The sequence below is a fragment of the Chlamydomonas reinhardtii genome, chromosome 10 (assembly GCF_000002595.2).
Source record: "Chlamydomonas reinhardtii strain CC-503 cw92 mt+ chromosome 10, whole genome shotgun sequence".
Lineage (NCBI taxonomy): Eukaryota > Viridiplantae > Chlorophyta > Chlorophyceae > Chlamydomonadales > Chlamydomonadaceae > Chlamydomonas > Chlamydomonas reinhardtii.
Window position 1 is genome coordinate 262,501 of NC_057013.1, and position 21,956 is coordinate 284,456.

The window sequence follows — 21,956 nt, forward strand, 5'->3', positions numbered from 1 at the left end:
CGAAGGCCGCGAAGCACCCCTGTCCGCATCAAACTTGCATTGCGCAAACCGCGAGTGTAATGTATCAGTATGTGGTGAAGCCTGCTCGGCGCCAGCGCGCAGTTTGAGACCTTCCGGTGTCTGGTTGGCGGCCTATGCTGGCGAGCATAGCGTGGCACGGTGTGTGGTAAAAATTGTTGCTGTTGGGTTTGATGCCGTGGTTTGTTGCCTGCTCTGCATGTGCTTGACAGCGGGACGCGGCTGGGGGGCGGTGCCTACACAAATCGACCCCCGCTCTGCCCGGGAGACGAATTAGATGCTTGCGGCCTCAGACGGGAGACATGGCGTTTCTTGTCGTGACTTAGAAGGATGGATGGAACAGGGGCAGGGGCAGGTTAGCGTAGTCAAATGCGACGTCAAGGCATTGCGCGCGCGGTAGTACTGCCGTGGCATGAAAGGAATACCGGTATGTTGCATGTTGTTGTGTGGCTGGCAGCATGCTCGGCTGGCGGACGCCTGGCGACTCCAGCTGGAGAGGAGGCGCTGTACAGGGGCATGAGATGTGTACACACCAGCCGCCACACAATCCCCTACCAGCAGCCCTGACCTGTACGGCTGTACGCCGTGCACGGCCACGCGCCCATGTCAAGTGTCACGGCCCGGGGGGACGATCACGGTACGGCCATCACCCAGCAAAGGTGGGGCGGGAATGAGATAGGCTCTTTGGGCTGGACTCGAAAGCGCAAGTTGCACAAATAGGCGCACAAATTGGATTCTGAGCTGTGGAGGTGTAACCCTGGGGGATGCGTCAGCTGCACTGCAATGAGTCAGGGTCCTGCGGATGGTCCGGGAATGGGGATTTGACGCTGTTGCATTACACGGCTGTTGTTTCTGCCAAATTCACTCATGCCACCACCGCGATTCCGCGAACACCGACGATAGCCACTACTATGCACCTCATCTGCGTCCACCGATTCCCTGCTGACGCCGGCGCTGGTGTTCCACCCTAAAGCTGTCATAGCCCCCCCTCGCACTGCATTCCTGGGGTGGGCGACGAATCTTTGACTACTGGGACCTATTTCGTTGGGCACATACCCCTCCCCACACACACACAGAGGCACAGAGGCACAAGATACAGGGCACAGAATGCTGTGTCAAGTACGGCGTGCAAATCGGCCACGGACGGGAGGAAGGTGGGAGCGCCACCGGCACCGCTACTCCTACTGCCTGCTGTTCAGTCGCCGTGTGGGCGTGACCGGGCGTGACGGCGTGCCTCCTCCCCCCCCTCCGATAACCTCCGATAGCCACAGGTAGCGACCGTAACGCCTTCAAACCAAGTATAACATGTGCGGCAAGAGGCCGCCTTTGAATGTAAGCCGAGCCCTATGTGAACCCCAATCCTGCCCGTCGCTGTCTGTCGGCCTCTCCCCCATCCCCTCCCGCCAATCAACCAGTCAGCTCGAACTCCCCCACCAGGCACCAGGACTGCAGACTCTTGTCCGCAACCGGCGTGTACCATACCGCCAAGCTGTCCACCTGGGCGTTGGGGCAGTGCAGGGCAGGGCAGTGCAGTGCAGGGCAGGGCAGGGCAGGGCAGGACGTGGAGCAAGGCAGGAGCTGGAGCAGAGGGGCAGAAGGCACACACGCCGCTGCGACAGGCGCACAGGACCCTGTCGGGTGTCTGGTGCGGCCAGAGGCCGTTGCGAGGAGCCGCATCATCTCCAGGCCTGCACTCAAGCGCTGTGTCTAACCGGCATGTCGTAAAACTCACCCCCACTCACCTGGTACCCGTTCTCCACCAGCAGGGTGTCGTAGCCGGACGACTCGCCGTACAGCCGCGCGGTCTCGTACTCCACAGCCTGAGGGCAAGGGGGGAAGGGGCGGAGGGGTTACGAGGCCTGGCGGGTCAAGACTCGGGAGGCAAGCCGGCAGCCTCGTGCGCATCCATTGGAAGGTGGGACGCCACCGTGTCACCAACTACTGCGCGGACCCCCACCACGCTTCGTAGGCTGGCTTTGAGTTCTGGGCTTTAGTTGATTCGGGCCTGGCATTGACAAAGCGCCCATCCCCACCTTGGCACGCTCCTCCTGGGGGATGTCTGAGTACAGCAGGGACAGGTGCGGCATGTAGGGGCCTGTGGTGATGCCGAACACCTCGCGGGCGGTGGCGGCAGCGGCCATGGCTCCCTCGTCCTTGGCCACGCTCAGGTACACGCACTGGTAGTAGATGGAGCCCCGAGTCACGTCCGTGAAGTTAATGCGGTACTTCTGTGGGTGTCGGGCAGGGTAGGGCACATGAAGGGTCCTTAGGAGTGTTGCGGAAGTCAGCAGACACTTCCCAGCCCGAACCTGTGGCGTGTCTGCACGCCGATGCCCCCGACCTGCATCCGCTGCACAGCCTTACAGTCCTTTGCCAGGCCCATAGTCGCATTCGTGCTTGGTCTGGTAGCCTTGCTGCTGCGCTCATCATCACCCACCCCACCCCACACAACCCAATCCCTACCCTCTCCCACCCATCCCCGCCCCACCCCCACTCCACGACCGCCCCCTCACCTTGACCTTCTTTGCCAGCTCCGCCGCTACCGCCAGCACCTCCTGCCGTCCGCCCGGCCGCTCGATGTCGCCCAGCACAGTGGTGTGCGGCGGGAAGACGGGCGCGCCGTGCCGCGCCGCCAGGTGCGCGATCTCCGCCTTGAGCTGCTCGCCCAGCCGCCCCTTGGGCTGGGCCCACAGCGAATACTGGTCGCGTAGGGCCGGAGCGCCGCCATCCTCGGGAGTCGACATGCTGCCTGCGCGGTTATGAGTGTGGGTCTGTGCACTTCAGGCAGGCAGGCAATAGCACACGGGGCGGTGCCTAGGGCTGCTGCACAGCCGAAGGCCAGCGAGTCGGCAAGGTGGGCGGTACTATGCAGTCATGCCGACTCGCAGCATGCTCACCCGACGCGCACACACGCAAGGGATGTGCTAGCGAGGTGCCCTGGTGTCCCCGCAGACGGTGCTGGTCAGACCGCGCGCCTGCCTTAGCAGCTCCGTCTGCTACGGATGTCACAAGAGCCTGAGGTCTCCGGAAACTGTCCCCAAGGTCAAAGGCAGCAGATCACATCACGGATCAGGCACGTATGCATGGTGCTTCGTACGGGGACGTCCCATGGCGGGCAGGTGCATTGTGTGTGTGTGTGTGTGTGTGTGTGTGTGTGTGTGTGTGTGTGTGCGTGTGTGTGTGTGTGTGTGTGTGTGTGTGTGTGTGTGTGTGTGTGTGTGTGTGCGTGCGTGTGTGTGCTCCTGCGCCGGGCCCAACTGCTGGGCCCGGCTGGATGTTCTGCACGTATCTCCGGACCATGCTGCCACCTGCTTGCTTGCAGCTCCCACATAGATGTGTGAGGCTTACGATCTTAGACATGCGCGGTCTATGCCTGACTCACAGGCTAAGCCCTCGCTGGGAGGAGCTGCTACTGCTGCCGGCGCTGAACGCGTACAGGCCGCACCCAAGCAGCGCGAGCCCGCACAGCAGCAGCACGCAGGCGCTAGAACGCGCTGGAGACGGCATTGTGCGAGGAGCCGGAGGTGGGGAAGACGGGGGTGGCGCCGAGGGAGGCGATTGGGATGGGACGAGTTCTTCAGGTGGCGGGGTGGGGCGTCGGACACGCATACTACGGGAGGTGGTGGTGACGGAGGTGGTGGCAGCTGCAGGGCGATGAGCGCATGGCACGGGCGAGGACCGGACTCATGAGAACGGACCTATTGCCAAGCTCCAAAGGCCCAACCTGCTGGGACGACGCGCACCCCAGATGGCCCTGGCAAAACGCTTACCTGCCGACTGCTCGCGCACGCACTAAACCCTGAAGAACCGGGCTTGCACTTGGCGCTAAACAGCGAGCTGGAGATAAGTGCGCCAGCGGAACACGAGCGAAGGTTCACCAAGAATGTGCCGCGAAAAAGTACCCAACCAGAGAGGTATCTGCTCCAAGACACTTGAGATAATGAAATGTGTGAAAATAACAAGGCAAATTATCATGTGCACATGATGAGTACGCGCGCGTGCGCCTTGCCACTGCCCCTGGCCCGCTGCATGGGCTGCATCCGTTAAGGGTTCCTTGGCATCCGTTCCAGAGGGATGCAGACCAGGCTCGCGGAACAAATCCAGCGACAGGGGCCTGGGCACACATCCTGAGCCGCGAGCTATCCCTCGGCGGTCCGGCTGCCATAGGTTATAGCTGCCGTGGGGGCAGGGTCGCAATCCCGGCCGGGCGACATCCGCATCCTGGCGGGGCGACATCCACATCCTGCCGGGGCGACATCCACATCCTGGCCGGGTGGCAGCCACATCCTGGCCGGGCGGCGTACTTGAATCCTTCAATCCCACAACGTCTGGTCGATTGCAGTAGTTAACACCCGCATACTGTCAAAGTACTGCTGATTTATTGAACCATTCTTGTGCCCACAACCTGCCCGCACCGCCCAACCGATCCCCGATAAGAACTGTCACTCGTTGTTGTCTCATGACATCATACGTGGAACCCATCACGGGATCATTGGATCACGCACGCACGGGTGGCCCGGCGGGTGTAGACTCGTTTTGGGGGGCGTGGGGTTCTGTGGGGTTAGGACCATGTGGCGTCGTGCATGCCAAACTGACCCGGCTACGGACACAGAGCCGCCCATTCGTATTAAGTTCATCGCCCAAGCTATGGACCTAGACAGGGCTGGGGCTGCAAAGGCCTGAAGGCTGAAGCCATTTGGAGGACCTACTTCTGCTGGGACAAATGGCCAGAAATGGCTTGCATGCGTATTGAAACAGACTATACATAGCATGCAGTTTGCGCGATCGTTCCCGGGCGACGGGGTTGGGCTAGGGCAGGGCCAGGAGCCAATGGCTCCTTCACGCGAAAACACCTCCACACCGCCAGGGTGACACAAAAAGCTTTATAGGAACGGCTAATGTATCCGTTTAGCTGAAGGCTTGTAACTATGTTGGAGTCCAGCCAGTACATGGTGAAACGGGCCTGAACGGGCTCAACCGGGACTTACGGGACTATCTAGGCTTCGGACTCGGCTTCGTGGTTGTAGAAGATGATCAAGTGATCGAAAGACGGAGTGGTGGCCACGCAAACGGTCCGCATGAACCATTCGCCCGCCACGCACGATCCGCAGGTCAAGTCCGCAGAACCCCGGGCTAATCGCCCGTGGGCTTTGTACGCGGGTGGTCTTGCGCCACGATGCCGGAGTTGGGTGCCGGAGTCACATCAAGGTCGCAAGATCGAAACCCATCAGGAACGGTTCGGCTCCGTTACCTGTGTAGGCACTGAACATACTTGTGCCGAACATCCCCGAACGAGCGCCATCTCGGCCTTCCTAGGTCGCTGCTCTACGGGTGAGGACGCTGGTGCGGCGGGTTCTGATGGTTTCCCCGCGAGAGCTATCCTGCTTTATAGAAGCCGGTCTGCGAGCCAGTTGGCGCTGATGCGCCGGGGCAGGAGGAGGCCCCTGATTAGGGAATGCGCGTCACCCAGCGCCGATCTGCGAGCCCGTGTTTCGAGGCGTTACCGTGGCCCAGTATGGCCGATGGTTGCAGACAACCCCCCTCCCCCACATACCTAATCGCGGCCGGGCCCAATCGCCAGCAATTCTGACTTGAAACTATTCCTGTGACTCAAGTAAACATTAGAATTGCTTGGCCTGACCAAATGGACGAGGCCGACTGGCGTCAAGTGGGGGTCGGCATCCTATGGGGAGCGACGCGACCGGAACTCGACCCAGACCAAACCGCGAATGCAGTGACTTAAAGTACAATATGTTAAGGTATAAATGCTGGCAGCAGCCCGAGTCTGTGCGTTTGTGGCCAAGTTGATAAAAGTTAAGAAAGAGCCAAAGAAAACACACGAGGAGTAGGTAGATGTCTTCTATAGTGTAATAAACACTTGTCTTGCATGGCGAACCCAGGAACGGAGACGACGGGGAAGCGTGTGCGAGGGCGCAGGGTCCCTGGGTCAGCGGCAGCTTTGGCGGGAATCGGCTGGATCCAACACCTCCCGACCGCCCCCCGCAAACCGTATGGCCCGGACACGCCGAATGTATGGTAGACTTTAGCAGTGATAACCAACGTATGTGTGCGTATGCGCGCGTGAAAGGAATAGGACTTCTGACGTCTGGCGGTGTGCCGCCTGTGGGCTATGGGCCGCGTAACGAAGCAGAAAGCTAGGCTGCGGCAGCATGCCAAGCGAGTCAGGCCAAACAGCTACAGAAGGGTTTGTCAGCTGGCCCAGGCGAGGCGCGAGGGGCGCGCGGAAGCAGCTGTCGCTGCCGCGGCCGCAGCAGCTGTGGCGGCATCAGCGGACTTGCTGGAGCCTGCTGGCTGCCCACCGCGCTGCATGCTCTGGCTGCTAGTGTTGCTAATGAATTAAGGGCTAGTCGGGGTGTGTTATTAGCGAGTGTGCACTTGGGAATCTGTGAACCTCCGGGATGATGGGCGCGAGACTTCGACCTAACGAGTGCCGAGGAGTTGAAAGATGTGTTTGTTCATCGAAAAATGCTACGCAGCTCACAGCGGGAGGAATTTCGAGTGTTTCAGTGACGGATTGAGGCAACATGCAGACTCGGGCTGTGCGCAACGGGCTTATAGCTTAAACGTATAACATTGCACTAAATGTACTCGTTGCAAGTTTCAGAACTTAGAAAGGTGCAGCGACGCGATTGATCGGTCCTGCCCATGGACCTCTGCGGACTTGACCGCAGGTGTGCAGTGACCCCCACGAGTGGCATCCCTAATGCGTCTGGGTGCCATCTTAAGTGCGTGCGGGCGCAATCCTTAGTCCATCCGGGCGACATCCTACTGCCGTCCCTGCCCCCCGGGGCGACATCCTACTGCCGCCCCTGCCCCCCGGGGCGACATCCTACTGCCGTCCCTGCCCCCTGGGGCGATATCCTACTGCCCCCCCTGCCCCCTGGGGCGACATCCTACTGCCCCCCCTGCACCCAGGCGAGCCCAAATTAGTAGCTCCGGATCACATCGCGTGCCCAGCTGCTGGGCGGTAGCGACATACTCTGCATCCCTCCGTCCGTTCCTCCCGCCTGCTCCCGCTGCCGTGCCCTACGCCGCGACATGCAATTCGTGGACTTCTCGTGGACTTCTCGTGGACGATTAGTTACATGTAAGCATTACAGATTGGGTACTTCTAGCTTAGCTTATCGTGCCCAGGTAAACACCGGCGCGCGTGGATGCCGCGAGGCGCAAACACACGGTGCGCCTGAAGCCGCCCAGGACAGGCTGCTGCCTCCCCCTGCTCGCGCCCTACTATACTTCCAGCATCTAAGCGGATCCAGTGGTGCACCCAGCGGAACCGGACTACCGTCTACCGGAGTACTTCCAGACGCGCTCCTTCAGCAAGGCCCGAATGCACCCCTGCCCGAATGGGCGTAGGTTGCTGGCAAAATTTGGATATAAGGGTAGTGGGAAAAAGAGGGGGAAGGGGAAAGGGTACGCGCGCGCGGAGCGCAGGGGGAAAACACAATTACCTTCTAACATACGTGGGCTCAACGCACTCGTCAGCTGCGTTTCCCGCGGCAGAGCTTCTAGTCGTCAGCTCACACCGAGGCACAACGCGCACGCGTTCCTGCGCAAGCCCTGACTTGGGCCATAGTATGCCGTTTACATCAAGCTGTAAGCTGGGACGACGCTGGGCCAAGGGCGTAACAGGGCGTAACACCCGTAACTGCGTCGCTGCTGTCGGATGGCTGGCGCCTTGCAAGCACCGTATAGTAGTAGCATTATTGTAGACAAGAAAGGTGACTCTCCCTTGCAAGGGAAAAGTGGGCTGCGCCCACGCCACGTTTGTGCAATGTCTGAGGTCGAAGGTTTGAAATCCCGGACATAGCCGAGGTCGAGCTTGCACAGCCACCGCCCGCCATGTGCCCAGCCGCGTCCCGCTGTCAAGCACAAGCAGAGCAGGCAACAAACCATACAGCACCACACATGCACCGTGCCACGCTATGCTCGCCAGCTAACACCGCAAACCAGACACCTGACACCATGCCGCATTTGCCGCGTGCTAACTTGCACAGGAAACGGCAACAAACAAAAGCCACTTCGCAAGTAACGCCGTCTTGCTCACGCTATGTACAGACAAGATATGTGGTTCCCCTCGCATGGCAAAAGTGGGCTGAGCCCACGCCACGTCTCTAGTCTGAGGCCGCAGGCGTCTGCCTCATCTCCCGGACATAGCCGGGTCGGTTCGTACAGGCACGGCCCGCCATGCGTCCAGCCACGTCCCGCTGTCAAGCACAGCCAGCAATCAACCAAACAGCAGGACATCCTCTAGCCACAACATTCCTCACTGCTGCGGCCTACCACATACTGTGTGGTGCTATTTTCGCCAGCAAAGACCCGAACTAGACACCGGCCGGCCTCAACCTGCGCGCCGGCGCCGCTTCTTGGGCGGCGCCGCGCTCACCTACCTCCTCCACGTGGCGTTGCTCGCCCCCTCCGCTACGTACACCCACGCCGCAACTGCTGGGCCCAGGGCCGCTGCCGCCAGGCCCTGTGCTGCTGCTGCTCCTGCTGCTGCCGCCGCTGCTGCTGCTGCTGCTGCTGGTGGTGGGGCCAGGCCCTCCACCACCACCATCGCCGCCGCCCCCACCGCGGCGCAGGGCCGCAGGCCGCGCTCTACCAAGCAGCATCTCCATCATCGCGCATGTTCGTGGCAGAGTTGGCGTCGCGTGTACCCGAAACACCAGCCCACAAACTGCAGCCGCAGCCATCCTGCTCCTACCTCCACAATCAACTGCGGCGGTCCCACACCCCTTGCATGAATTAGTTTACCCCATCCAAACCCAGTGCATGCTACCTCCTTACCTTCGTGGCCCCATCCTGTGACTCTGCACCAGCGCCATGCATGATCAGTGCTCAGCGCTCAATGTTCAGTTGTCCAGCGCGCTCAGTCCGCCAGCGGGAACTCCGCCAGCTGGCACCACCCCGCCAGCGACTTGTCCTCCTCGGGCACGTACCACACAGCTAGGCTGTCCACCTGCGGCACAGGTGTCAGGAGGGGGCACGTCAATCCCAATCCAACATCAACCAATGCCCGAGAGGAGCGAGTAAATATGCCGACACTTGACAGGGTCAGGGCAGCCCAGGCCCAACCGCCTGCCTAGCCAGCGCTTGCCCGCGCTCGCCAAGTCGCGCCAAAGAGCAGTGGCGCTGCCTTGCTACGCCCTGTCCCTCACAGACCAGGTGGCACCCACACCCGCCCCCCTTCCCCCGGCCACTCACATCGAAGCCGGTCTCCAGCAGCCGGGTGGCGGGGTTGTCGTAGAGCCGCTCCTTCTCGTGCTCCACAATCTGCAGGGGCACATGAGCAAGCACAAGACGTGGCCAGGAGTGGCTTGCTGGCTGGGTACGACACGTGTGGTAGCGGCGGCGCAAACCGGTGCGAGGGTCGTCTGTTGTTATACTACGGTACGGCATGCTCTTGCTGCGGTGAGCCGGTGACAATTGACAGCCGCGCAACTCTGCTGGTGCCCATGAATCCAAGTACCGTAAACGGCGCATCTTGAAACGCACCACTCACGCAAGCCTGCACGCTGCGCCCACCTTGGCACGCTCCTCCTGGGGGATGTCTGAATACAGCAGGGACAGGTGCGGCATGTAGGGGCCTGTGGTGATGCCGAATGCCTTCCGCGCCGCCGCACCCGCCGCCAGCACTCCCTCCGTCTTGTCCACCAACAGGTACACGCACTGGTAGTAGATGGAGCCGCAAGCGACTTCCGTGAAGTTAATGCGGTACTTCTGCGCCAGGTGGAAGTTCATAAGGTTCTGAGCGCATAGGTGCATTCCGGTCCGAAGTCGCACACTACCGTATTGCAGGACAGGCCCCCTGCCGTGAATCCGTGCTCAAAACCCGACTTGAGCGCTGCACGCCGTCACAGCAGCCCGATGCACCAGCATAACTTGTACTGCATCAGTCACTAACCTCATCCACCTACCTTGACGTGCTTGCACATCTCGGCCGCGACGGCCAGCACCTCCTCTCGTGGCCGCTCGATGGCTGCCAGCACGGTGGTGTGCGGCGCAAAGGTGGGCGCGTGGCACTTCATGCCCAAATGCACGATCTCCGCCTGGAGCTGCCCCTGCAGCTGGCCCTTGGGCACCGCAAAGATGGCGTACTGCTCCTTGAACGCCATCGCTGGGGTAGGTACCAGGGTAGATAGGCCCCGCTGGGGGAACGTGGTCGGGCGGCGACACCTGCACGGTCTTTTTTGGTTTGAAATCGCCTTCCTCTGCCTCCTTTAGTTGAAGGGGCCCCTAAAAACAGCAGGGGCTAAAGAAAGAGCAGCGGAGGTCTCGGCAATCGACAACTAAAACGCAACACCTCCGTAATTTTAGTGTGTGGCAACGTGGTGCAATACGAAACCGCGAGACATGTTGACGGAGCGCTGCCTGAATAGTTTTTGTCCACGCCTGTTTATCATCGCACCAACCGATGCAGGCACCCTCCTTCCCGCGAAAGACTTGCAGCCTTTCGTACTCAGACACATAGCTCAACCTGCATATTACTAGACGCGACAGAACTGCAGACCCAGGCGGGACCACTGGTTGCGGGCACCACTCGCTCTCGCGTCGCTTTTTCCTTCACGTTTCAGTGCTCCTAGAAGGTGCCCAGCCTTCTTTACAAGGGCAGATTACTTGCCGTAAGCAACGCAGCGGCTGCGTGGCGTTGTAGCGCGGAAGTGAAGGGAAGAAGATGGCCATGGCCTCGCTCAGCACCGCCGCAAGTCCAGCGCGGAGGGCCAGTATGGACTGCCGGCGCTCCATGGACCTCACAGCACCCGTTTTGGCGCGGCGCTGCGCTGCCCAGCGGACTTCACGGCTTGTACCTCTGAACGCCGCGGCCGAGGGCACAACGTCGTCCAGCCAGCAAGCGTTTGAGAGCGTGGACCAAGTGGCTACCCAGCAGCCGTCTAAAGCGCAGGGTGGAGCCTGCCCCTTCGACACGGTGCGCGCCGGAGTGGATGCTCCGGGAATGGGGGCTTGCGCACAGGGCTTGCGCCGATACAAGGCATTTTCTTAGTGAAAGAGGAGTAGCTGCCGTAGGTTCTTACACACGGGACATAGGCAATGGCGCTGCTGTCCCCTAAGGCGACCCACGTCCTCCACGGCGTAGTACTGGTGTTTCCCCCTCGCGCGCCTCCTGCCGCGACGGTATAACGAACATCAGTCCACCATCACAGACATGAAATGAATGCCCTGGTAGCTGCGTCCGCCTCCAGCACGGCTGAGCACACGCGTACAACCTGTTCATGCTGCAGAACTACTGGCACTACTCGCGGTCTTGGCCCTGGTGGCAGCAGCGCGCGTTCCTGGTGCCCGCCGGCATTGCCTTTATCGTGGCCGCTAACATGATGGAGGAGCCCGGCATCAAGACCACGTTGATGGTGGGCTTGGGTTGGTGGCGGGGAAGGGAAGAGTGGCAAGGGACGGTGTGTGTGGGCTTGGCTTACGCTGGCCGTGATTTGGAAGGCAGACTTGCTCCGCTTGATCACGGCTGTGGACTTCATTGCATATGCAGTTATGCTTAAACTAATCTTGGTCCGACTCTGGCGTGCAGGCAAGTATCCCAGTGGCGCTGCTGTGGTACCTGGGCCTGGTGCTGGTGCCCCGGCAGTTCAGCACCTACTGCAGCACCTGGGCCAAGGAGCACCCGGAGCAGGCACCGGAGAGCCGGAAGTAGTGATAGCGGCGGTGCAGCAACAGGAACAACTTGTTGGTCAGTGAGTGGGCGTCGCAGCAACTGGCGCACTTGTATCTTAAGGCCCTGTGAGCGGCTTTCATGAGAGGCAAGGGTGCACGAGTGAATTTGTTTTGAATGTGTGGTTGTTTATTCTTCGTCGATCAGTGGTTCAACATCACAGGCAATGGCCGCCGCTGGAAACGTTTTGGAGAGAAATGCGGCAGATGTGTGGCCGCGTGTGGTAGTTGTGGAGGAGCGTGTGAGAGTTTCGAGAATTTGATTGGCTTCTGAGCATACACTGAACTAAGCCCAACAGCGGCGTTGTAGGCGCACTGGTCCCTTTAGATGGCACTGTGGCGGGAAGTGGCGTTGTGGATTGCGGAGTGCTAGAGTGCCGCACGAGTGGCACAATCGACCCGGTCCAGGGGGAGTCCGACTGCATCCGAAGACTCTGACTTGTAAACTGGTGAACGTTGCACATAACATACAATACCCCGCATCTGGATTCACTCTGAAGCTTAGCTGCTGAAACGAATTATGAGAAATGGAGTCAGCAAAACAACTCCGACCGCCGCTCCGTTAACCTGAAGCTGTAGCTAAAAGCAGTGTAGCTCACATATAGCCAACGCGCAAGGCGCTGGCAAGGCAAGGTCTCGCAGTAGGCGAACGTTCAGAATGTGGTTCGCCATTGTAGTCACTGTATTGGCGGCAGCTGGAAATAATATCGGGAAGGTGCTTCAAAAGCAGGCAACCAGGACCTTGCCCCGGCTGGTGCTAAATCGACAGACGCTTCTGCTATACCTGGTACGCGGTCTGCACTGAGGCTATCGTGATGGCGAGAGAGAGCGCAGGTCAAGACGTGTTGGGGAGTTATGTGGCCACCAGTTCGCGCTAGTAGCTGGCCGACCCCACGAGGCACGAGCGTGCAGGGCGACGACGGTGCCCTGTCTCCCCGCCTGCACCCTCGCGCCTGGGCGACTTGTGCCTTGAACACGACGTGGAAGGACTGGCAGGGCTCTCTCGTTGGTTCATTACACCAGGATATCACCGAAGGGGGACGGTACTGCGGAGTGCGATGTCCAGCAACGGCCGTTGCTGAGTGCTTGCTGCCTTGCCTTGACCGTGTGCAGAGGTCGGCGCTATGGGTGACCGGCATGCTGGTGGACCTGGGCGGGGCGCTGCTCATGATAGTCGCGTTCGCCAACGCCCCGGTGAGTGTCACGAGTGAGGGCCAGTGGGGGCCCGCCAGCACCACGCCGGGGCGGCGCGGGCCGGGGGACGGGCGTTGCTATTGGGTGTGCACACGGTTGGTTGCATGTGCGGCGTGCGGGTTGAAGGGACGCATCTGCATGCGATGACGTAACCGATCTGGCTTTATATTTGCAGGTGTCCATAGTGCAGCCGGTGTCGGCGGTGGGCCTCGTGATTCTGCTCATCTTCTCGCACTTCTATCTAAAGGCAAGTGCTAGACAGGTGCAAACCTCCGCTGGTGGAAACCGTGTTTTCGGCTGGAGGCGAGCATGGAAACACCCGTGGCTTGGAAGGAGTAGCAGACCACAAGTGAAGCAGATTATGACGCAGTGCCACTGAGTTCCCCTTTGATGCTCCACGGTACGCGCCACGATGCGCGCTTGCCCCAACCTAATCCTCTATGTATAATGCACATGCACACCTCTCGCCCAACTCCATATACTAACACCATATACAGGAACGGCTGCAGTGGCATGAATGGCTGGCGGCGTGTGTGGCGTTCGTGGGCGTGCTGGGTCTGGGCGCCAGCGCTGAGCCCAGCCACATGGACCACCCCGATATCAGCGCATGGCGGGTGCTGGGGGCCTTCAGCGGGCTGGTGGCGCTTCTAGGTGGGCGTGGGCGTGGGCGTGCGCGTGGGTGGGGGCGGTGTGTTGGGTCGGGGGCTCAGGGAACAGGCAGTGGTGTTAGGGTTTGAGACAGCGTCGCGCAACGCCTGCGGCTCGGGTCCGGCCTGTCCATCTGTACGATATGCAGTCACATGCCATTCGCTAAGGTCCATGTAGCTCTCTGAATGGTCGCTCATAAGCTGTCGGCCACTTGGCCGCACCTTACCTGCCGCTAACAGGTCTGGAATGCTGGTGGCGGCACACTCACACTGGACTTGGCAGTGGCCATAGCGGGGCGGCGCACCACCACCATCACCACCAGCCGGCGGTAGGTGTTAACGGCGGTAAGCCACCGCCGAGAGTGTCGTCAGCGAACTCGCACCTACATCAGGCGCCCCCCGGCAGCAGTGCGGCGGCTGCCGCTGCTGCTGCGGCGGCCGCGGCGGACGCAGTGTTATGCGGTCTCGAGGCGGGAGCATGCTTTGGCTTCTCGGCTGCGGCGTGTCGAACTGGTGCGTTTGCAAGTTGGGGCTGTGGGCGTCAGCGGCGGCAAGAAGAGCATACTGGTATGGCAGTGGGATGTGCGGCATGTGCCGAGACTGCCGTAACCTATAGGGCCTGGCTGCTGACCGTGTGACGTCCTGCTTGGGTGACACGTGCCATGTCTGTTCCCACCCCTCCACACCTGCCAGGCTTCATCCTAGCGGCCAAGCTATCGATGGTTTGGGTACCGCTGGGTCTGGCGGCCAGTGTAGCGCTCACCAGCAGCGGCTTCCTGCTGCAGGTGGGGCGGGAGGGCAGTGTCACGCGTGCAGCAGCCGTGTGCGTGGGTTGCCTGGGTGGGCGGCTGCCCGGCTGGCGCTCCGCTCCTGGGGAACTGAAAACAGGGTACGGTCATGGACTGGTCGGCAATGCGCAATGTCTGTGCCCACTGTGCTACCTATGCAGACGAGGGGTCTCAAGGCCGGCAACACGGTGATTGTGTGCGTGGCCGCCGCCACGTCGTCCATGATTACGGGCGTGGCGGCGGGCATGTTGGCGCTGGACGAAAAGCTGCCCAGCGGGCATGGTATGAAGGTGAGCAGGTGCTGGGGGCCAGGACAGGTGCCTGTCAGTTGGCCGACGCCATGCCTGCAATATGCGCTGCTGCTCACACGAGGGGCATACTGTCATAAGGCGTGCAGCTGGGGCTGTAGCTTCTCGTGTCCAACTGGCCTTGCTGTTATGCCGGTTCTGATTCGAGCCCTGATACCTCCGCAGCTGGTGCGCCTGACCTCCTGGCTGTTCATCTTGCTGGGCGTGTCCTGCCTGGCGGGCGGCACCGAGGCGCTGGCGGCCACTGCCCGCGCCTTCGCCTCCTGCTTGCCGCCCTGGGCATGGCGGCTGCTGCCGCGGCCAGTGGCGGTGACGGTGCATAAGCTGCAGAAGCAGCGCACGCAGCAGCAACACCAGCAGGGCATGGGTAGTGAAGAGGATGACGAGGGGTTGGAGGATCTGGTTTAGCCGCACGCCTAGGTTACAAGAAGGGCCAAAGGAAGGGGTGTTTGACAAGGGAATACGGTACCTTAGGACCAGTGCCAAGCGCCCTGCCGTAGGTATGGGATGATGGAAGCTGCTAGAAAGCACGGCAACCTGTGCGGGCATTGAGGGAAGTGACAAGGCAGGCCAATGTAGGTTATCAGGGCACCCCTGTAGGTTATCGATGTGCGTTGCTCGTGATGGAACATGGCAAGGGGCAGGAAAGCGTAGTCCTGTAGGTTATCGATGTGCGTTGCGGAACTAATGCGTAGGTGCAATGGGAGAGGGTAAGGACCAGGTTGGCGTAGTCCCGTAGTGTGCTGTTTATTCCCAGACCCCAACATTCAATTTGCAACGTCAAGGCAAGATGGCGCGGCTGGTATAACGCTGGTGTTACTGTACCGAGACATTGCTGACTTGCTGGCAGGGCAACAGGCCAACATAGGTGCTGTACCGGTCGTATGTAAGGGCACATCCCTACTGCTTCTTCACCTGCTCGTCAATGATCACGGTCTTCCCCTATGCTATCACAGCACGGTATGGAGAACCTGGGGGGCACCTCTGTGGGGCACTCCAGCGGGGCCACCCTGGTGGGCCGCGGCGAGTGCCACGGCTGCGCCAGCGTGTCGTCAAAGGACCCGCCGCCTACCAGTTTCGCCTTTCGCGTCCTGCCCTGCCAGCAACGAAGATGGCCAGGCAGGTTGCCCAGCGCATCCACAAGCCCAGGGGCTGCTGTCGACTGCTCGCCCTCCTGACCTCCCGTGCTCCCCTAGTCCCAAAGAGCTAAGCCTGAGTCGGCATGGTCGCATGGCGGCATGGTCAGCTGGACTCGCAGTGCAGGCATGGCAGCCAGGGCATCTTTCTAACCCTCACGCTCTGCCGCTGGGTACATACACTTGAAGATTTATATCTGACAGAGCCACAGTTATCAGTCTGCCCGCCAATTTTCGGCTCCTTGCGCTTCGGACCGTAGCAATGATGAATCTGTAACACAATAAGGTAGCACGATTGTAGGTAGATAATAGGTACAATGGCGTACGCACGCACGCGCGACAACTCGCGCAAGCCGACCATAAGCGTGCGCACGCTCGAGCCCGACTATATGGTCTTCGAGCTTAAGAACACGGACCCTAGCTCAGCAAATGCGCTCCGAAGAGCCATGGTTGCGGAGGTGCCTACAATCGCTATCGATCTTGTGGAAATGGAGAACAACACCACCGTCCTAAACGACGAGTTCCTTGCCCATCGCCTTGGGTTGATTCCCCTGGTGTCTAGGAACGCGGTGTACTGGAAGCGGCCGTTCGAGTGGAGCGGCGACAACGACATCATTGAGACAGCGTTCTCGCTGGACGTGATGTGCGAGCAGGAGGGCGTCATGGACGTGACCAGCAATGACCTGGTGCCGTTAGAGCCGGACGCAGGCGTGGTGCCGGTCAATTACCACAGCGCGACTGAGAAGCCAATTGTCATCTGCAAATTGCGGCGAGGGCAGCACCTAAAGCTGGTCGCGCGTGCGCGCAAAGGCATCGGGAAGGACCATGCAAAGTTCATTCCCGTCGCCACGGCGGTTTTCCAGTACAAGGCGCAAATCACGCTCAGCGCGTCGGCAATGGCGGATATGACGGACGACGAGAAGCAGGCTTTTGTGCACAGTGACCCGTCCAAAACCTTCAAGTTCAACCCCATCACGCGCATGGTGCGTACCTGCTTCTGGAGAGGGGCAGGAAACTGCCGAGGCCTATGAGGCGTGTGCGGGGGGCCCAGGAGGCGTGTGCGGGGGCCCAAGGGAGTAGTGTGTGGGCAGTCCGGTGTTTCAGGGGCACGTGTTTGTAGGACAGAGTGCGGCGAGTCGTTCCTCCTGCGCTAGCCTGAAAGTTCGCTTCACCGGACATTCAAGGCATCACGAACTGTTGCCATCTGGCTTGGGGCCAGCCCGCCCATCACTATGCGCGGCCTGTGTGGGTGTTGCAAGGGCGTCAGCACTCGCGGGCATCCTCACTTTCCGTGTTGCGCGGTACTGCTGCAGATTGAGGTGGAGAACGAGGAGTCGTACATGTACGATGAGGAGTGCGTTGTCAAGGCGCGCGAGCTGGGGCGGCCGGACCTGGTCACCATCCGGCAGGTGCAGGTGCGTAAGGCGACCGGAGCCGGGGCGGGGCAGGGTTTCTGGGCATGGCAGAAAGTCGCTTGGTTGTCAGGAGGCACAGCTCTCGCTGTTGGAGGGCGGCTTCGTGCCAGCGGGGCACGTAGGTTGTGCGGTTAGGCGTCGTGCGCCTTGCGTATGCTGTGGAGCGATGGTCACGGCGGCTTGCGGCAACAGCAACAGGCTGCGTCTCTGTGCTGCTTCAGGCGCAGTTGCAGGTTACCTGTGCCTGTAGGCGGCCTGCTCTGAGTGGTTGTGCGCATGAACACGAACAGTTGACCGCAACACATCTGCTTACTAACTGCAGGACCACTTCATCTTCCGCGTGGAGGGCACGGGCGTGCTGGAGGTCAAGAGCATTGTGCGCCAGGTGGGTGTGGCTGCGATGGGCGGCGAAGGGACAAATGCACAGGATTGAGATTTGACAAGCATCGAAAATGTGCCCAGGGGATTGGCAAGGCTATGAAGTGGATGGGGTCAGGTCATTACGCCCTGGGCTTGAGGTTGTACTGTTGCAGCGTTTTCACTCAAGGGCACCACCTTAGGCTGACATTGGGCGTGCATCTGCTGGACTTCCCTGTGCAGGGCATTGAGATCCTGCACAAAAAGTGTGTGGACCTGGAGACCCTGGCGCGAGAGGCAGTGGCCATCGCCAAGGGACAGCCGCTTCCGGAGCGGGCGCCCGCGGCCGGGTCGGACATGGGCCCGGGCGGCGGCCACATGGACCAGATGGGCGGCGGCCAGGACATGGGGCCGGGCGGCCACATGGGCATGGGCGGCGGGGACATGGGGCCAGGCGGGCACATGGGCGGGATGTACGGCGGGCCACCTGGGCCGTACGGCGGCGGGCCAGGCATGGGCATGTACCGATAACATGGTGCTGGGCTGGCCAAGGCCAGCCATCGGACGCAATAAGACTTTTGACACGAGTGCGGCGCGAGTTTTGAGTAGAGTGGGACTGGTTCGTGACTGCGCCACCTTTGGGAACTTCGGTAAAGTGGAGGTGCGGGTCCTTGAATGAGAGCTGCGGTGTCGCCCTGTGTGCGAATATGCCTCCGGTGGCGTTCAGAAGGCGTGTGAACGCATGGTAGCTTGAGATTATCAGCAGGCACTTACCAGTTCTGAGGAGGCTGGAACGAGACGGATGTCGTGCTGCAAGGTTGCTGCGTAGATTGCATTGGTTTCACGAGAGACCTGCTGCATGGTTATGAATGCAGAGCTAGGCATGTTGCCATGGAGGGTACAGGCGCGGTGACGGTGATTGCACCCAAGGAAACCCCAGGGGCCAGGGAGAGCTGTCGGAGGGAGCATGTGGTGTCTGGTTTACCGCGAGCGAGCGATGTGATGGTGCGTGTGCTGCTCCTGACGTTCCAGGAGCACTGGTGGAATGCCACCGCGTGTATTTAGCGCTTGGCAACTGTCACGGACTATAAGCACTAAGCAGTACACGAAGGCAGGGCTTGCATCGTCCAGGGGCAGGCCGCCGCCGCTGGCGAGAGGGGCCCGAAACATTTCCTAGCCCACGGCATCCAGCGGCCCCAAATGCCTAGTTTTTAGCGTTTTGGGGCAGGGGCTTCGCTGCCCCCAAACACCCCCGGGAAGGGGAAGTCGGCGAGATTTGGAGACCTACCGTATGCAGCCCCACGCGGCGAGAATGCAACCCTGAAATGCCCAATCTTTCTCGCCGAAGGGCTTGCAGAAGGGGGCATTTCTTGCCGCTCCCCGAAGATGCAAAAGCTTTTCCCCGTATTTGCAAGCCCGGACGAGAGAGTCCGTCCGAATCTTCGGGGATAGTTCTCTACATCAGCGTACGATTGTGCCTGCGCCTGTGAATCTCCTGGAGAGTTGACGTTGCCCGCAAGTCCGAAACCCATACACCATGCACCGCCCCATACCCGCTGCCCTCCCTGCACCAAGGCGAGCCCAAAATAGTAGCTCTGGATCACATCGCGTGCCCAGCTGCTGGGCGGTAACGACATACTCGGGATCCCTCCGTACCATACATGAAAGGAGGCTAGGGCGGCAGGGCAGTGTCGCCAGCTGAGCCCAGAGTTGCTTGGCTGGGTACGATCCGTTCCCCAAACTGAAATGTCACGACTTCTAACTGCTATCCTACATCCTTGCGCGACTCGGACAAGCAAAATCTTCAGAGCTCATCATTCAAATGCGGTTCGCTAGCGGCGCATCTGATCGCGTGCCTTCGAAGAATGCCTGAGCCCTGCGCGCGACGCCCAAACGCGCGCCTTCCCAATGATACTCAACAGATAAACAGTGGAAGCATGGTCAAATACGCACCATCAGCTTACTTCTGTACAGCCCATCAGCCACCGGTCATTTCATCACCCTCCTACTCCTATACATCACCGCACCAGGCCACAGACATGCATACGCAAAGCCATCAGTCTGCCATGAAGCCCCATTGCTGTCGCGTTCCCCCACACAAGCCTTGGTCTCCCGCTAAATTCGTCCCATAGAACGCGTATCAGACACTGGGCCGTCACCGGGCTTTGCCCTGTTCCTTGCGCTGGTCCAGCGCAATGAGCGAGTCGGAGGCGTTTTGCAGCTGCACCCAGTTGCAGATCTGCAAGCGAATTCACGAGCACACGGGATTGTAGCGTAACTGGTAAGTTCGGCGTACGGGATTTGCATCACGGCGGCAACTAGCCCCATGGGAACGTGCATAACAAACGGCAACGCACACATGCAGCACAGAGTTGCTGACCTGTTTTGTGAAGAATCCGGGAAGCGACATCAGCCCAAACAGGGTCATTAGCGGCAGCCCCGACGCCGCCGTGAAGCTAGCCAGCGCTGTGAGACACGTCGCAGCAGGGATATGTGCATGTCAGCACGTGAACGACCCAGCCGTCAGTGCAACGGCATTGAGCTGGCCATCGAGGAGAACTTGACTTGCGACTTCCCATTGCAGACGCTCTCCTTTCGTTGCGCACATTCACACGAACGGTGTCGACCCCTCTTTTCCTATGCTTTTGGCTCGGACGCCTTTGTGAGAGGTCGTGCCTACCTGGGGCCACAGCCGTGACCTGCGAAGGCAGCGTGAGTGTCACGCCGGCTGGGAGTGGGACGACGATCCCCATCAGCTCCGGCCATTTTGAAGCGTAGATCTGCAATGTCAGCACGATATGCAGTAGAGCACCACGCCAAGCGATCGCGACCTAACCACACTCACGGCATACCTCTCCCGCACTACTTCCCCGGCTTGGAATAGCCTCCAGCCTGGCCCCCTGCATCCAGCCCAGTCATGACATAACCAACACCCGATTGACCCTTTCACTCGCTCCACCTAAGTCACATCCCTTGCGTGACCAGTAAACAGTCATGAATGTAATTCTGCGGCCTCTGCGCCCCCAGCGGCCGTCCCCCTCCCCTGCCTCCTCCGCCCACCACTCACCACCAGGTATAGCACCTCACAGGACACGCAGCAGTACCCCATGAACAGCCGGTTGCTGTAGTACGTCCGCACCAGCCAGCTCTTGCTCTTCACGTCCTGCAGGAAGCATTGTGCGCCATGTCACACATGTCAGCACCCATGCCAGCAGCAAGACCGTCGGCCAACAGCCGCAGCGGTTGCCTGTTTCCTGCGCGCGCACACCTTGGACAATGTCTGTTTGCAATGCACAACAAAAATTGCTGCAACGAGCACTTATACGCCCTTATTCATACACTACATAAGTCCGCGTAAAGCTTGAGGGAATGCTGCGCCTGTACCTCGGCTCTCAGGCTGTCCATGAACCCCTCCCTCCACCACGACCCGCAACATAGCTAGCTGCCACCGCCCCATCACCCCCGCCAGCGCACCTTGTGCGTGGCTGACCCGGCTGCCAAGGTGGAGTACATCTGGAACCAGTGGCTGAAGATGTCCAGGAAGATGAGGCTGACGCACACCACGTGCATGGCAGGGTACACCATGCACAACAGCAGCAGTAGGCCCGTGGTGGCAAGCCTGCGGGCAGACGGGGGCAGTGGCGAATGCCGACGGCAATGGCTCACTGTGTCTTTCGGTCCCACGCGGTTGTGCAACGGCCTACTGAGACCTGGCAAAGACCCCTATGCATGCACGCACGCATGAGCGTGTCTCTGTGGCCGGCGCCGATACGACACCGTGCCAACACACGTCCATGACAGTTATCAACAGGGATGATACAGCACGTGGGCGTGCTTGGGGCTCCGACCAGCAAAGTCTCCGGGCGCGGCGGGGCCGGCTAAACCCGCACCTGTCTGTGACCATGTCCAGCACCGCGCCAAACGTGGAGGTCTGGTTGAACATTCGCGCGAATCTCCCGTCCAGCTCATCGCAAACAAAGCTCAGGAAGTACGCAGCCACGCATTGGAAAGGACTGGTGAATGCAACCGCGAACGCGTAGAGCGCGGCAGCTACCCGAGCATACCCTGCACAGCCGAGTCCGCGCGATACATTTAGCTCACATTCAAATCTGTGTGACACCATATGACGCAGCTTACCTATCAGGTTTGGCACATAGATATACACATTGGAGTGGCGCGAAAAGAATCCGCTCATCTTCACAGCACTCTTGCGCACAGTACGTCTCTCGCTGTGTATAGTTGATGCGTGCAGTATCGATGTGTTATCGGCTGTCCTACTGGGACACAGTTTGGTGACAGGCCTGCAAGTGATGCTTGCGTCGGGCTCACTGCTCAACAAGCTTTGAAGTATGTGAAGGATAATAATCTATAGCGGGGAGCTTTGCATGTGTTA

The 21,956-nt window shown here is 60.2% G+C and overlaps 7 protein-coding genes across 8 annotated transcripts in view; 4 read left to right on the forward strand and 3 right to left on the reverse strand.

The window, feature by feature from the left end:
* The window catches only part of CHLRE_10g419500v5 (uncharacterized protein), a 5,112-nt gene extending 4,327 nt beyond the window's left edge, over positions 1-785 (forward strand). The window contains exon 7 of the mRNA XM_001702737.2: positions 1-785. This exon is cut by the window's left edge and continues 549 nt beyond it. The gene's annotated coding sequence lies outside the window, so the exon portion shown is untranslated.
* A 56-nt stretch (positions 786-841) lies between these two features.
* CHLRE_10g419550v5 (uncharacterized protein) lies at positions 842-3,953 on the reverse strand. 2 transcript variants are annotated; one of them, XM_001702566.2, is made up of 7 exons: positions 3,789-3,953; positions 3,401-3,662; positions 2,916-3,049; positions 2,532-2,767; positions 2,052-2,246; positions 1,761-1,838; positions 842-1,515 (listed from the first exon to the last, which is right to left on the reverse strand). In XM_001702566.2, exons 2-7 carry the CDS (start codon positions 3,523-3,525, stop codon positions 1,426-1,428), a joined length of 858 nt encoding a protein of 285 aa, XP_001702618.1. In that variant the 5' UTR covers positions 3,526-3,662; positions 3,789-3,953; the 3' UTR covers positions 842-1,425. The 2 variants fall into 2 exon arrangements, with proteins under 2 accessions (XP_001702618.1, XP_042919838.1); XM_043066441.1 differs by lacking the exon at positions 3,401-3,662.
* Positions 3,954-6,757: 2,804 nt separating this feature from the next.
* CHLRE_10g419600v5 (uncharacterized protein) lies at positions 6,758-10,373 on the reverse strand. The gene is made up of 4 exons (XM_001702565.3): positions 9,957-10,373; positions 9,565-9,759; positions 9,244-9,312; positions 6,758-8,998 (listed from the first exon to the last, which is right to left on the reverse strand). The coding sequence occupies exons 1-4, from the start codon at positions 10,152-10,154 to the stop codon at positions 8,909-8,911; spliced, it is 552 nt and encodes a 183-aa protein (XP_001702617.1). The 5' UTR covers positions 10,155-10,373; the 3' UTR covers positions 6,758-8,908.
* Positions 10,374-10,473: 100 nt separating this feature from the next.
* CHLRE_10g419650v5 (uncharacterized protein) lies at positions 10,474-12,246 on the forward strand. The gene is made up of 3 exons (XM_043066442.1): positions 10,474-10,966; positions 11,280-11,405; positions 11,579-12,246. Exons 1-3 carry the CDS (start codon positions 10,715-10,717, stop codon positions 11,699-11,701), a joined length of 501 nt encoding a protein of 166 aa, XP_042919839.1. The 5' UTR covers positions 10,474-10,714; the 3' UTR covers positions 11,702-12,246.
* A 47-nt stretch (positions 12,247-12,293) lies between these two features.
* On the forward strand, positions 12,294-15,557 carry CHLRE_10g419700v5 (uncharacterized protein). Its single transcript, XM_043066443.1, has 8 exons — positions 12,294-12,505; positions 12,832-12,912; positions 13,088-13,159; positions 13,410-13,563; positions 13,800-14,072; positions 14,253-14,344; positions 14,509-14,637; positions 14,821-15,557. Exons 1-8 carry the CDS (start codon positions 12,377-12,379, stop codon positions 15,061-15,063), a joined length of 1,173 nt encoding a protein of 390 aa, XP_042919840.1. The 5' UTR covers positions 12,294-12,376; the 3' UTR covers positions 15,064-15,557.
* A 386-nt stretch (positions 15,558-15,943) lies between these two features.
* On the forward strand, positions 15,944-18,667 carry CHLRE_10g419750v5 (uncharacterized protein). The gene is made up of 4 exons (XM_001702734.2): positions 15,944-16,774; positions 17,105-17,206; positions 17,529-17,591; positions 17,807-18,667. Exons 1-4 carry the CDS (start codon positions 16,109-16,111, stop codon positions 18,092-18,094), a joined length of 1,119 nt encoding a protein of 372 aa, XP_001702786.2. The 5' UTR covers positions 15,944-16,108; the 3' UTR covers positions 18,095-18,667.
* Positions 18,668-18,727: 60 nt separating this feature from the next.
* CHLRE_10g419800v5 (uncharacterized protein) lies at positions 18,728-21,936 on the reverse strand. Its single transcript, XM_001702564.2, has 7 exons — positions 21,701-21,936; positions 21,454-21,628; positions 21,038-21,182; positions 20,631-20,726; positions 20,244-20,343; positions 19,944-20,029; positions 18,728-19,802 (listed from the first exon to the last, which is right to left on the reverse strand). The coding sequence occupies exons 1-7, from the start codon at positions 21,756-21,758 to the stop codon at positions 19,719-19,721; spliced, it is 744 nt and encodes a 247-aa protein (XP_001702616.1). The 5' UTR covers positions 21,759-21,936; the 3' UTR covers positions 18,728-19,718.
* Between the last annotated feature and the right edge of the window lie 20 nt (positions 21,937-21,956).